The 14,474-nt window shown below is 46.0% G+C and overlaps 1 protein-coding gene across 2 annotated transcripts in view; it reads right to left on the bottom strand.

Annotated features, from left to right (window-relative positions):
- Positions 1-14,255, bottom strand: part of LOC146026024 (musculoskeletal embryonic nuclear protein 1-like) — a 48,517-nt gene extending 34,262 nt beyond the window's left edge. Inside the window, exons 1-3 of one of the 2 annotated variants that reach the window (XM_083156340.1) lie at positions 13,987-14,255; positions 5,280-5,328; positions 2,125-2,220 (exon numbers count right to left, since the gene is read on the bottom strand). In XM_083156340.1, the coding sequence (XP_083012466.1) occupies positions 2,125-2,220; positions 5,280-5,328; positions 13,987-14,134 (293 nt within the window). In that variant the 5' untranslated portion in view covers positions 14,135-14,255. The remainder of the gene's footprint in view (positions 1-2,124; positions 2,221-5,279; positions 5,329-13,986) is intronic. The other variant, XM_083156338.1, reaches the window with a different exon arrangement.
- Between the last annotated feature and the right edge of the window lie 219 nt (positions 14,256-14,474).

Genomic DNA, 14,474 nt, shown 5'->3' with positions numbered 1-14,474 from the left:
TACCAGAATCACCTAGTACTAAAATACTGGGACATTGGGGCAGATGTATGAACCAGCGTTAAGTGAAGAAATGCACTTAATACTGGTTAACTGGGGGGCTGCTTCTGGCTTGGGCTGCGCTGGAGATCTCGTGGTTTTAGCAAGATCTCGCGCAAGCCCAGAAAGCTGGGGGGGAGTGGGGGCAGGCTGCGAGTGTGCATGTGCAGGGCGGCGGGGGAGCTGATAAGGAGAGACGATCACGCTGGCCATAACGGCTATCCTTATCGGCTTTGGGGGGGGTTAATACATCTGCCTATAACGTTTGCCCGCTTCTCCACGTTATGCTGGAGAAGCGGGACTCGTTATTTAAAAAAACTTTATAGGCAGATTGATTCATCTGCCCCAATGAAGCTAGTGCTGTCTAGCATGAAATACAACAATAGCTTCCACCCTTCACCTAATCTTCTCGCCAGAGCTTTACGGCCCATACACACTGGGCGACTGAGCTGAAAGTCGCTCAAAACAGCAAGTTTGAGCGGCTTTCAGCTCAAAGCCGCCCAGTGTGTATGCCCCAGCGATGAGCGCTCCAGCATCATCGCCAGGAAAGCCACATTCATTTGCTGGTAATACCAACAGATGAGCGGCTTTGAGGATGGGTTTGCATAGCGTTGCGCTATGCAAAGCAGTCCTCCCCCTCTGTCGGAGCCGGGCAGGGGGAAAGCCGCTCTGTATTTACGCACCCCCCCCAGCGATGAACGCGAACATCGCTGTCCATACACACTGGGCAAAGTCGCCCAGTTTGTATGGACCATTACAGAACACAATTCTTTACATACCCAGACATAAAACTGTACTAAAATGAAGATTCATATAAAATCATAATGTTCATTAACTCCAATTGGAAAGCGCAACGAAATAGATTGCGCATTATTAGAAAATGTAAATAAATAAATAACTGCTTGTAAACTGTCTGACAGTTCTGTAACCTTATCATTTATAGTACTTAACAAAAATTTGTGCAGAGCTTTATAAATATTAAGGGAATGTTTACTGTTTATTTATGAGGAGAGCATCTCAAAACTGCAAACAATACAGCAGTGACAGATTGTCTACATTATAAGAAAGGACCGAACTACTACTACAAAAAAAATATATGTTTAAAAGGGTAGTTCCTGGCGATCCAACATTAAGATAAGGGGTATTCATTCTAGGACAATATTTCCGCCAGGGGATATAGCGTCCACTGCCTATTCGATTCTGCTGTTTCCGACAACATCAAAGACAGATTCATGACAAAACAGAACCGACTTTAAAACAAGGCGGATCTCTGTTTTGTCGAAAAATGGCTGCAAATTGTCAAATTCACGGCCGTTCGTTAATTCACAGCCATTTCTGCCAACACGCCTACTTTCCGACAATCGACAGCCAGAACATTGAATTCTGGCTGTTGAGAGGAGTAAATACAGCTCTTGAGCTCCCCCGGCAGCTCCTGGCTCAGTAACGATTTGGCACTTGAGGTGTAATTTTTAAATGCATTAAATCGCATGCGATTTATAGCATGTAAACTCCCAGAGAGCTGCAGCAGTGGCGGAAAGTAGGAGAGCCGGGCAGCGGCAGGTGGCAGCAGAAATATAAAAAAACTATTTTCTAAAGACGGTCAGAGAATTCTCAGCCAAACAGCGGCCAGCCAGTCTTTTGAAAATATATATATTTTTTTATTCTGCTGCCGGTTCCTGTCCCCAGCACCTGCCGCTACCAGCTGCCCGTCGCTGCCTGCTCCTTAGCGCCTGCCGCTGTCCGCCCCTGAACATTGGTGTGTGCCAACAGGGATTCACCACTGGCACACACCTATGGATCGGACCCAATACATCGTTGGTGTGCGATGTGCTGCTGATGGGTCAAACGCAATACATTTTATGAACGGACCGCGCAGTGGTCGAATGGGATGTCACAAACATCGATTTGGGCTGATTTCTCAGCCAGATCCGTCAGGATCGGGTGAAATTGGCCAAAATCTTATTAGTGTATGGGGGCCTTAAGCTCCCACCATCTACCAATACAGATATACAACGAAAACAAAAATTTTCCTAATGGATGGCTGGACAGACACACATACAAAATGGCAAGATATTGCAGAAGTCTTACAATGAACACGGGTCCTCCTTCGTAAGATCTGATAAGTAGACATTTGCAAAGTGAATGAACAGCATCCCTATAGCTTGTTTGGACGTATCCAGGAACCTGCACAAGGAAGAGATTGTGTAAGGAACGCAATTCACGTCTATAAGGAAGATTTACAGATCATCAACTTGAGGAATTCTAGTTAAAATACATTTATTTTTTAACACCAGTTTTTGCTGCATAAAATAGTCCAAGATAGTGATTCAAGGAAACAATTCTGAGATATACTGCATGCATTCAACAAGAAGAAATATTTTTCTGTGTGTGGTGTACTTATTGGTCAATTTTCTGTCAAATACTGTTGTCATTTGGGATTTCCAGTCCATATGGGTACTTATAATTTGATGGAAAAGTAAAAAAAAAAAAAAATTATTATTATTAATCCTCCCCTTTAGTTGCTTAAGTTCCATACATACTGGGACGGTACCAGGCTTTGAAGTACTGGAGGTATGTATTTGCAGGTATGGTTTCTGGGGTGCCGGACGGGGTCCCGACAGTCGGGATCTCAACTGTCAAAACACCGACAGCCGGGTTCCCGACGGCCACCCACTATTTTCCCTCCACGACCCCCATAGAGGGAGAATAGAACCGTGCTGGCAGCGTGGCGAGCGCAGCAAGCCCGCAGGGGCTTAGTTGTGCTCACCATGCTGTCTGGGTCCGGCCAGTCGGGATCATGACTGTCGGACCCCTATACCACACCCGGTTTCTGTATGCCGCACTTATGTACTTTTGGCTTGCAGACTTTCTTTGTGGCGCCTTAGTGCTGTAAGTTAGAGTGCAACTAACATGCTTCACAGGAACAGGATTCCCCACATTGCTCCTGTTTGTTCCCTATAATATTCTTTGCCTTTTAGTATCTTCTATGCATTAAAATGGAATAGATATGTAACGTAACCCCCAACAGACTCGCATTCTGATTCAGCAAGTAATAAGGGGTAGGTGCAGGGTCACTGTCCACAACAAAATACAATATAGAAGTCTCAAGAGACATCCTGCTCTGACATAATAGCAGCAATGCCCTTGATGAATGAGCTCAGCACTTTCTCCTGGTCACCCGGCAGAGCTCGGTTTTGCTGCTGTGAATGAAACAGACACCGCCATGAATATAGGAGTAACTAGGATGGGCTCGCCACTTGCAGATTGTATGACTGAAGTAAGTGAGCAAGTAGCCTGCAAAATATACGGTCGATTGTAAAGTGCACTTTCTATGCGTTCCCCTGGGCTCCCCCCTCAGTTGAGACCATTAAAAATGCTTTTAGTCCAAGAAAATCTGCACTCTTTCCATATGCCCAGTAACTAAGATCATATCAGCACAACACATTGTACAGTACAAAACTAATCACACTGCCCATAAGAAAAGTGCAGGGTTTGAAGCAAAGAATAATATTCATCATGCAAGTAGTAGCTAAAGAAGCCATGAGACCAGTCGTTCTTAAGGGATACGGTCATTTGGTCTACAGTATGTTGGTCGACAAGCATTTGGGTCAACAGGTCATTAGGTCGACCGTGTTTATCTAGCTCGGCAGTCAAAAAGTCGTCATGGGGACTGGCACCGTGTCCGAAGCATTGCGAAGGATGCGGTGCACTTCAAACTGTGTCCATGTCGACATTCGGGTAAAAAACCAGTGAAGAGACCCATGTTGACCTTTTGACTGTCGGCCTAGACACTGTCAACCTAAGGTCCTGTCGACCTAGACCACTGTCGACCAAACGATCCCAACCCGTTCTTAATTGGGACGTTCTTCAAATATGAGATTGTGTACGAGATACAGGTCGAGTATCCCGTATCCGAATATCCGTTATCCGAATTATTCCGAAATACGGACATTCCAGAAAGTGAAAAAAAAATTTTTTTTTGCTAAAAACTCACTGGGGACATATGTAACAGCATCACTGGGGACATGATATGTAACTGGCACTATATATGTGCAAGACAATGATTGCTTGGCATTCAAATTCAGTGCTGAGATAGTATTTTGTTTCACGTTTTGAAACCTTGTTTTTTGAACAATTAAAATATGTTTGTGTGTATTTTATGTGGTAATAAAATATATTTGTGTGTATATTACGTGTTTATACAGCATAAATGCAAGATACTTCAAAATACATCATTGAAATATTAAAATATTCCGAAATACGGAATAATCCGTTATCCAAAATTCTCCTGGTCCCGAGCATTTTGGATACGGGATACTCAACCTGTATAATGTAATTAAAAATGTGTGTAATTGCATACAGCTAATCCTAATCATTGCAAGTTTGGGCAAGGTTACCAGGACACTAAGGCAGAGGCACAGAACAATGATGGGATCCAGTGACAAACACGGACATGAAACAGAAAGATTATTATCCTCTCTTTTTATTGCACCATAAGGGTTCCACAGCACTGTCCACAGCACATATGCAGTAGGAACACCACAAGAAGAGTGACTCACAGTACAAAAGAGGACAGAACACGGACAAGGTTTACACTCATTGCTGCATCAGCCTTTGTAAGACTCATAAGCAGTGGGACGGCTGAACCCAAAGTTTGGTGCCATTGTTGCAAAATCAGTATATAGGTTTTTGTTTCTAGATCACAGAATACTGGTACAGGTATGGAGTATTATTGTATACTGCATATGCTTTTAAATGTTTGTTTTTATGTTGTATTTTTTTCATCACCACCTCGATGACATCGCTGGGCCATTTTTAAGTATTTTTTCCCCCACCATTTTAGAACACCTACAGAGCAAAAACAATGCATCACTGCAGATAAACCACTGTACTCGTGTATTATATGGAAGGTGAAGCGCCGTTAACTATCAGTTATTTCTTGCAACAAATACCATACATGTGGTAGGGAACATAGAATGTAAGCTCCACTGGGGCAGGGACTGATGCGAATGTTCAACTATACTCTGTAAACCACTGCGGAATATGTGGGCGCTATATTAATAACTGGTAAATAATAGGGTCCTGCAGTGGGTGATTGGTGGTAGCAGCGCCTTCACCCACCACTCACACTAATGTTACTGTGTGTACGCAGCAAAAAAAAAAAAAAAAGAAACACACCTGGCATCAGTCAGCACTATCTGCATATAGCCTATAATGCAGAATATAAATAACCCCAAACCTACCATATTCTCCAAGGACGTCGCTCATGCTTTGGTTCTCTTAAACGTTTTACTGAAAAACAAAATTAATAGGTTGTTAAGTCACATGACACTTTATTGATGGCACCATATTGCACTCAGCCTGTGTACACAGGTCAGCCTTGCAGTACTTGGATTAGGGTACAGTAAGAAAATTACCCACATCAGGAGTATAGGGGTCATAGTGATGTGCAGCCCCGTGCGTCTCTATTGCTGAGTGACTAAGATCCTGCATGCTGGACAAATCTAGTCAGACCGCTGGTCAGGGCCAGTGTTCACACTGGAGACAGATCGCTCAGCACACATCACTTATGTGGCCTACACACGTTGATATTTAGGCATTTTCTAAACGACTTTGCTTCATTTGGCCAAGTCACTTAGAAGATGCCCCTACATCGGTGTGTGCGTAGGGGCTATAGCGACAGCAATGAGCATCCCTGTGCGTCACTGACCATCAATCTCGCTGGTCGCCAAATACAATATATGTTACACATTTTACTAATCACGTGGCTAGCCGTGATACGTTTCTTTTATTGTAAGCACAATTTGTTTGCTTTGTCTGGTTCCTGTTATTTACCGTTTGTATTTAGTGAAAGGTCACTGCTAAAACAACTGGATGGCTCTGTTTTGTGGAGGACTGCTAGGTTTACAGTGTACACAGAATACTGTACAAACCTTTGTACAGTAAGAGGTCACTAATTAAACAAGATTTCAATTCATTTTAGTGATCTCTTTATGTAGACCTCTCTTACTAAACTAAATGAAAAATCAACATCACTTCTATTGAGAAATGTGGGGCTCCCAATTTCATTAGTGGTTTACTGCTGCAGGTGAGCGGTCAATGTAAAATTTGCAGCCAATGGAAGATAGTAAAATGTATTTTTTTCTGCAGCTTGTTAAATTGACAACTCAGTTCCCATTGCAGGCTATGGGAAAGCTGTAAATGATTTCTCTGAGGTGTCCACGTCGCTAAATACGTACGGAGGAAATTACTTTCTCCAGCAAGCAAAAGGGATAATCACTGCGATACTTGGCTAATTACACCCACTGACCACTAGAGGCAACAGACAAAATTACTCAGAAAGTGAAAGCAATGCAGGGACACTGATCTGTTTCAAACTTGCTGGATATGGAGAGCGGAAGCTGTGATGACAGTGATGGAGGTAGCAGCAGATAGGGACTGGGGTGGAGTGGAGAGTTTGGGGGCTAAAAACTGTCACAGCTCAAAGTGAAAGTACATTGCAGAAGCCAGCATTATGATATGCTTTTAATCAGTGTTCAAAGAATTCCCACATCTGTATTTGTTAATATTTCATTTAAGATTATGGTGATCAGACAGGGAACTAAATCCTTATTGCATTGCTCAGGTTTCCAAACACAGATTCCGATGTACACAAAGGTGTCACAGCTGCGATCCTGTACACAGCGGTTGTGGACAAATCTGCAGATACAGGGATTTATAGTGAGATGCTCACTGGCTGCATCTTGGATCTGACAGGTGGGCAGAAAAACACAACCACGGGACATATAGAAGGTCAATCGTCAACCCAAGTGACTGTATGTTTACGCCGCATGGCTGTAGGAAGCAAGGTGTCGGAGCAGTGTTTTCTGCATTCTGGATTGCAGATGCTGGCTCTTATGGTGCCCATACAAAGGTCCGATTTTGCCTGTTTTCAGACTAAAACTGGCCAAATCGATTCAGGGCCGTAGGCATGTTCTGGCAAGCACCTACAATCTGCAGAGCGGGGGAACGCTGGGCAGGAGATGCGCTCTGCACCTCAGAGAACCCTTCCCTGTCACTGGCAGCTGCAGAGAGAGGCTGCAGTAGCGGCAGGAGATTTCAAAACTCCTGACCCCCGCCGCTACCACAGCCTGTTCCCTGCCAGCAGCTCCCTGGGAGTCTACAGGTTACAAATTGCATGCAGAAAATGGCATGTAGTGTAAGCTGTATGTGGGCCATTAAGCTCCCCTGAAATGGTGAAAATGTCAAGTTTTCCCAGTAGCCACCCCCCATTTACACCCATGTCCATCAGTCTGCAAATAATCCCTCCCTGTGACAGCGTCACATACATTTCTCCACTGCATACAACTGATGTTCACATTAGGCTGTTGCATGAGCGCTGTGCCAGGTCGGATTTAGAATGCTAAAATCCACCCTGCCCATACAGTGTGCCAGTGGCCATCCCCAACCACGGGCCAGGGGAAAAAGTTGCGGTAAAACAATCCCGTAAGGTGAATAGATGCCATGTGCGCACCACCTCTGTTCACACTGCTGGGAGAGCCTTGATAATGCCCTGCAACTCTGAGTGCTGTACAGTGATAAAGGGATCGTGTCCCTAAGACGAGTCCCCTTTTTATCAGTGGCCATGTCCCCTTTTCAGGCATGTATAATATTGACCAAATTCACGGCCTGGTGTCCTACCCCACTCCAGACCTACAGGAAACACAATTGACATTGAATCCATCTCTGAATCAGGTCCTCAGTATTATATTAAATATATTAGGTTATTTAGGTGCGGTTACACCTGCGTCCATCATTGCAAAGTACCTGAATCCATCAAACGGGTCTAGCAGCATAGGACACAGCCTGGCATCAAGCTATCATTGATTGACAGCCTGATGCCATTTTAAAGGGGCAGTAACAAAAGGCTGATGCGCTCTGACGCAATTTATTATTATTATTTATTATTATTATTATTATAATTTTATTTATAAGGCGCCACAAGTGTTTCGCAGCGCCGTACAAAGGAACAATACAGGGAAACAAAACTTGGCATAACATTGAATAAATAACAAAAATACAGTACAAATAAAGAGCGCCACAGATCAATACACATTACAGCTTGGATATAAGTAGTGAGGACTCAATCAACATACAACTAGAGGCTTGAGGCCAATGATGGAGAGGAGTATGCAGACGAAGATGGTCACTGAGTGTTGGAGTAAAGGAGAGCTGTGAGTGAAATGTGAAGAGAAGTGGGCTTTGACAACAGGAGGGAAGAGGGCCCTACTCGGAGGAGCTTACAATCTAGTAGGAAGGGGAGACAGACAGATTACAAGAGGTGCAAGCGAGGGGGTGGTGGTTAGATAGCAGGATGTAAACAGGAAACAGGCAAGGGGTCAGAGAACCAGCTGGTTTATGCAGTGGAAGGGTACGCTTTGATGAATAGGTGAGTTTTCAGTGCCCGTTTGAAGCTTTGCAAGGTCGGGGAGAGTCTAATGGAGCGAGGGAGTGCGTTCCACTGAAGGGGTGCAGCACGGGCAAAGTCCTGTACTCTAGCATGGGAAGCAGTGATCAGGGTGGAGGAGAGACGACAGTCGTCAGCTGACCGTAGAGGGCGGGAGGGTGTATGAATGGAGATGAGGTTAGAGATATATGGAGCAATGGAATTAGAGATGGCCCTGTATGTGAGTGTGAGGTGTTTGAAGAGGATTCTGTAGGGGAATGGAAGCCAGTGCAGATTTTGTTGAAGGGGAGTAGCAGAATTAGAGCGGCGGGAGAGGAAGATAAGCCTGGCTGCAGCATTGAGGACAGATTGGAGAGGAGCTAGTTGGGATTGAGCAAGGCCGGTGAGAAGAGCATTACAGTAGTCAAGCCGTGAGATGACCAATGAGTGGATGATCAGCTTAGTTGCACTCTGTGAGAGAAAGGGCCTGATGCGAGCAATGTTGCGTAACTGGAACCCGCAAGAATGGGCCAGCGTTTGGATGTGGGGTGCAAAGGAGAGGGAGGAGTCAAGAGTGACACCCAGGCAGCGGAGTTGGGGAACAGGGGAGATGATGGTGTTGTTAACAGTGATAGGGGGTGAAAGAAGCCAGAGATCTCCATCATAGGACAGAACGTTCCAGGCCTCTGCGATGGGCAACTTTTACTCGAATCTGTGTCCTAGGACACAGGTCAGATCACTACTGCAGCAGGTGGTGTCTACTGGTAATAGATGCCTCATCGGATTCAGTATGAAATCCCGACATGGACAAAATCCTGACATATAGAATGTACAGGTGAAACAGTCTACATAACTTTCGGTCGACAGGTGCGAGGTTGACATGGGTTTTTCACAGTTTTTTTACCCAAATTTCGACACAGTCGACATGGACACAGTTGCAAGTGAACCGCAGCCCCTCGCATCGCTCGCTATGCTTCAGGCACGGGGCCTCGCTGCATTTGGCACACTATTTTATTCTCCCACCACGCCGAAATGGATGGTAGGGCATGAAATACCGCCTGTCGACACATGTCGGTTCAAAAAACAGTGAAAAAAACCTATGTCGACCTCGCACCTGTCGACCGAAAGTCATGTAGACTGTTTTACCTGTACATTCTAAATGTCGGGATTTTGACCCATTCGGGATTTTCACTGCATCCCGCCTCATCCTGTATTACCATACAGCATTGAGAGTCAGACTCACCCAGAGTAAAGGGGCATTCACACGGTGCGCTTTTAGCCTATTTTCTAAGCAATTTATCTAGATTACTTAGAAGTTCAGCACAAATCACTCGGTATGTACACCCCATAGCAATGCGCAGTCCCATGTGTTGCTATCGCTGGCTCAGATCTTGTGTGCATGCAGTCAAAATCTAATTAGACCACTTAGCGAGGGAGTTCACATTGCTACATGTGTACAGAAACAGATATAGAGATTTACTATTTAAAATAAACTATTTTTTTATACTTAACACACATCGCTACCTGTGTATGGGAGATCTAGACACTGGGAAGGTCAAGGGAAATCACCTACCCTAAATCGCAGCAAAAATCTCAATGTGTGTAACCCCCATTTGTGGGATCAGATGCTGGGTCTAAAGGGGCGATAAAAGACTGTTCTCTAAGCCGGTAGTTCTCGATGACCCCCAACAGGTCACCTGGCAGGTACACAGTTGCACTAGCTATTCACAAACATTTTAAAAGATCACAGGTGGAGCTGATTATTTCACCTCATCAAGAAAATACAACATGGGTAATTTAAGCAACATAACCGGCCATAAATCTCTAATACAGGAGTCTTCTAAACTTTACCACCCCGTATACACGTTCTCAAACTCAGGATTAAGGACCCCACGCAGTCCATGTTTTGCAGGTCTCCTCACAGAAGTGAAATAATTAGCGTCATCTGTGGACTTTTTAAAATGAGTTATACACCTGTGTAGCTGGTGGGTTACATGGAAAACATTTACTGTTTTGGGTCTCCAGGATCGAGTTTGAGAACCTATGGTATTAGATATCATGAAGAAGCAAAAATGTATTATTTGTTTCATAGTAGGATCTTTCATTATACGAGAATATATGTGTAAGATGCATATTTAAAATTATTATGGCCAACTAATAGGTTTAGCCAAACCAATGGATAGTTTCCCCCATCTTGTCAGAAAAAAAGTGCAGTGAGCCAGGTAGCTGGGTTATAAAGCTAATATTACCTAGTTAAGAACCAGGCAAAAAAGAGCTAACATGTCTAACTTTTTAATAATTCAGAGACCTCAAGAACACTACTACAGAGTGGCTAATTGCAAAACACGTTACAGACCAGAGTTGGAATCCAAAAGCACTGAGAGACTTGATGTTCTAAATGAATGACACAATATAATGAGATCTCATGGAAACTTTAGTTTCCACTCAGCTCTGCCAATAGCTTTGCACAGATCCCTTTCTAACAAGCAAGCAGCAGGAGATACAGTCGTATTGTCGACCCGACTTAGGTCGACAGTAATTAGGTCAACACTTTTGGGTCGACAGGATTCTAGGTCAGGGGTAGGCAAGTAAATTTTAATGCAGTCCGGATATTTTGAATTATTTTGATCAAGGTCCTACTTCGCGTTCTCAGTCCTGCACTGCGCCGGTGCATGATGACGTCACCCGCGCAGTGCACTAATGGGAACGCCTAGATTCGCCTATTGCTACTATATCGCCGAAGCACTAATCTATATTCTATTTTTATATATTAATGTTATAATCTCCCAGAGAGAAATAGTATAGGTAGGAGATAATGGAGGGAGGGAGCACTTGGAGGGTACCTACTACTGAGGTAGATTACCACAGCAGGGTTGAGACCAGGCACAGTGTCAGCCTCTGTTGTGTGCTTGATGTGCAGCAGGCACCCGGACCTTGTCCCCACAGTCACTGTGTCCCATCACGGGCAGAGAGGAGGGGGATCTCCGGCGTCCAGCTGCAGAAATCGAGGCCCCGGCTCCAGGAGTAATGGAGGCCGCAACCAGCAGGAGCGATCTATGCGCTCCCCGACTCCGCAGCTCTCCAGCACAGGTGGCGGGGTGCTGGGACCAAGGTGAGGACACACTGTGGGGAGGAGCAGGGTGTAGGGGAAGGCCGGGAACTGGGTGGCCACCACTCAGAAGCAGGAGCCCCGGGAAAGTGCGTCTTCTCTCCTCCGCTGCTAGGCCACGCCCCCTAATCTATAGTCTAGAGACGGTCCGGTTCCCTGTCCTTTGCGGTCCGGAGTTGGACCGCGGTCCGCCAGTTGCCTACTGCTGGTCTAGGTGGACAAATGTGTTAGTTCGACATGGGTTAGGTCAACAGGTCGCCATGGGTTTTTTCACCCATGTCGACCATGCTGCCTGTCGACCCAATGGTGTCAACCTTATGACTGTCGACCTAAGTAGGTCGACAATACGATCCACACCCAGCAGCAGATGGGGTTTTTTTTCTGAAAAGTGACTAAAATGACCGAAGAGTGACCAGATTGAACACTCACATGTGAATTTCACGTTGCCCCATTACTTTGGGCAGGTTTTTTTGCTTTACATGGCTCAAGTAGACACTTATAGGCATAACCAGATGGGAGAACAATATAACAATTGTATATTACCCATTAGGTTTCTTTCAACACCTCTATATTCAATTCCAAGCTTGGACACATATACACAGAAGATTGATCACCAGATTATAAATGCTTAAAATCAGCGACCTCCAAACAGCTGTACTTACAGTCTTTAGAGGTCCATACACATTATAAGATTATCTTTCTGGCAGGTTGGAATAAAAATCTGGAAATTTGGGGAACAAATTACAATCAACCATTTGCACAGGAGGGGCCTGGCCATTCCACTAAAAAAAAAAAAAAAAACTAATTTGCAGGGGGTGCGGGCTGTAGCTACCTTTCTCCCTCACTCAGCACATGGCACTGAGTTGCGTGTGCACAGCTATGCTGCTGTGGCAGCCTCTGTTCTCTACGCCCACTGCCTGTCTCTGCAGAGGGGGAGGGGGGTGCAGTACCAGGGCCCTTCTATCATAGCTGGGCAAAAAGTACCCGTGTCCCACCCCCCTCTCAACACCATTGAATACAACACAATAAACACAAGAGGTCAAGTGGACCCTTGAGTGGTGGGTTTTCCTGGGGCAGGACACAGAAGGGGTAGTCGTTGCCTTCTGCAGCAGTTGCTGCTGCCGATTCGGCTGTTTGCGGACGCTTGGAGAAATTTGTGGCCTGCTTAAGGGGGCTTGGGAGCTCTCAGGTGTTCGGGCGCTCGGCCGAGTGGCGAATCAGCAAGGGTGGTGGTGCTCAGGTGGGGGCAGGGAAATCAGCAGCAGGGGTGGTGGTGGTGCGCCAGTGGTTCACCGCTGGAGGCACCACTGTCACACCCTTTCTTTACAGTGGCATGCCTGCAAATTTCTTGGGAGAGAACGCTCCTGCAGTGCATGCTCAGCCCAAGAAATTTCTGGGCATACAGTACCACCAAAGGGTCCATTAAATAAAAAAAAATTCACTTTACAAAACATTTGGGAATTGCATAAGCATTAACTTTCACCTGTCTGTCAGACAGGCCTTAACCCCTTGAGTGGTGGGTTTTCCTGGGGCAGAACAAAGCTACAATGGCAGGCTTGTCCTGCCCCTGAAATAATCACAACAGAAGGTGCACTGGTGCAGCCACTGCCGTCTGCAGCAGCACCTGATCCCATGAGGCTGCTGCTTCTGGCTTCAACTGTGTGCAGAAGTTTGGGGCAGCTCGGGTGTTCAGGGACCCAAACACAGAAACGACCAAGGGCTCCAGAGCAGGGTGGCGGGGGGGGGGGGGGTCCAGCGTAGATCGCCGGAGAGGTATGCGACAATGGGAGCGACGCAAGGGATGTGTGCGCCAGTGGTGCACAGCTGGAGGCACCACTAGCTCATACCTACTTATCAGTGGCATGGCCAGAAATTTCTCGGGAGAGCCCACTCCTGCCTAGCCCGAGAAATTTCCAGTCATACCACCGGAGAGGTTAGGACTAATAGTACATAAGTGCCAATATAGTATATCAGTTGTAATTGGTTCCAATACAGTAAATACCAGATTTGAAAACAGAGAAGGCTACAAATGTTACATATTGTTAGCAGGAGCTTCCTTCCCCTTTGTCTGTTAGTAAAATCGCCCTCTTGTAGAACGCCACAGAATATGCTGGCACTATAAAAAAAAAAAATGACTGTAACAGTGCAGGTAATGACAGTACTCTGCACACCTGGGGGAGACACAGTATGTAATATAACAGAATATGCCCGAGGGAAGGGACCCGCACAGCTGTGCACAGCCACACACAATACATGCACATATAATACACACACATCTAGGAGCAGCGGGTATCAGTATTCATGTGTATATATACACACACCATGCCACATGTACATATAACGAGGACACCCACAAACCCCGCACATGCAGTACACACACAGCACTGCACCATGAGCACAGTCCCAGGATACTCACACATAAGGATGCTGAAGGCCATCACAGCCAGCAAGCCCTGCAAGAACATGCCAAAAGTGCCCATAAAGTCCCCATTGTGACAGCCCTGGGATGAGTCGGTAGGGTCGGCGCCTGCGGCCAGGCTCTTATTCCCGGTAATCGGGGACATGGCTCCGTTACCGGGCCCGGAGCCAGCCCCAGCTGGTCACCGCGGCAACCACAGGACGGTAGCCGAGAAGGAACGTATCATATCTGCGTCTCAGAGTCAGAGGAAGGCTGCTGAGGGCGGGGCGGAAGAGGGTCAGATAGTATAGGGGTGGGGCTCCTGTCAGAGCTGCCACGTCAGGGGGCGGGAGCCTTCTGTATTACCACGCCCAGTCCGTGACTGCTTGGGGAGGAGCTGCAGCTCAGGGTTTATTTCTCCATTCACTTAGCGCACCGTTTTATTAACCCCTGCGAGCCTAGAATGCGGCAACCAGGCTGAGGCTGATTGTCATGTGTGTATGATG

This window comes from Crinia signifera, chromosome 8 (genome assembly GCF_055691185.1).
Source record: "Crinia signifera chromosome 8, ASM5569118v1, whole genome shotgun sequence".
In the NCBI taxonomy this organism is placed as follows: Eukaryota; Metazoa; Chordata; class Amphibia; order Anura; family Myobatrachidae; genus Crinia; species Crinia signifera.
Note: the sequence above shows the minus strand (reverse complement) of the source record. Positions and strands in the feature narration are given on the sequence as shown.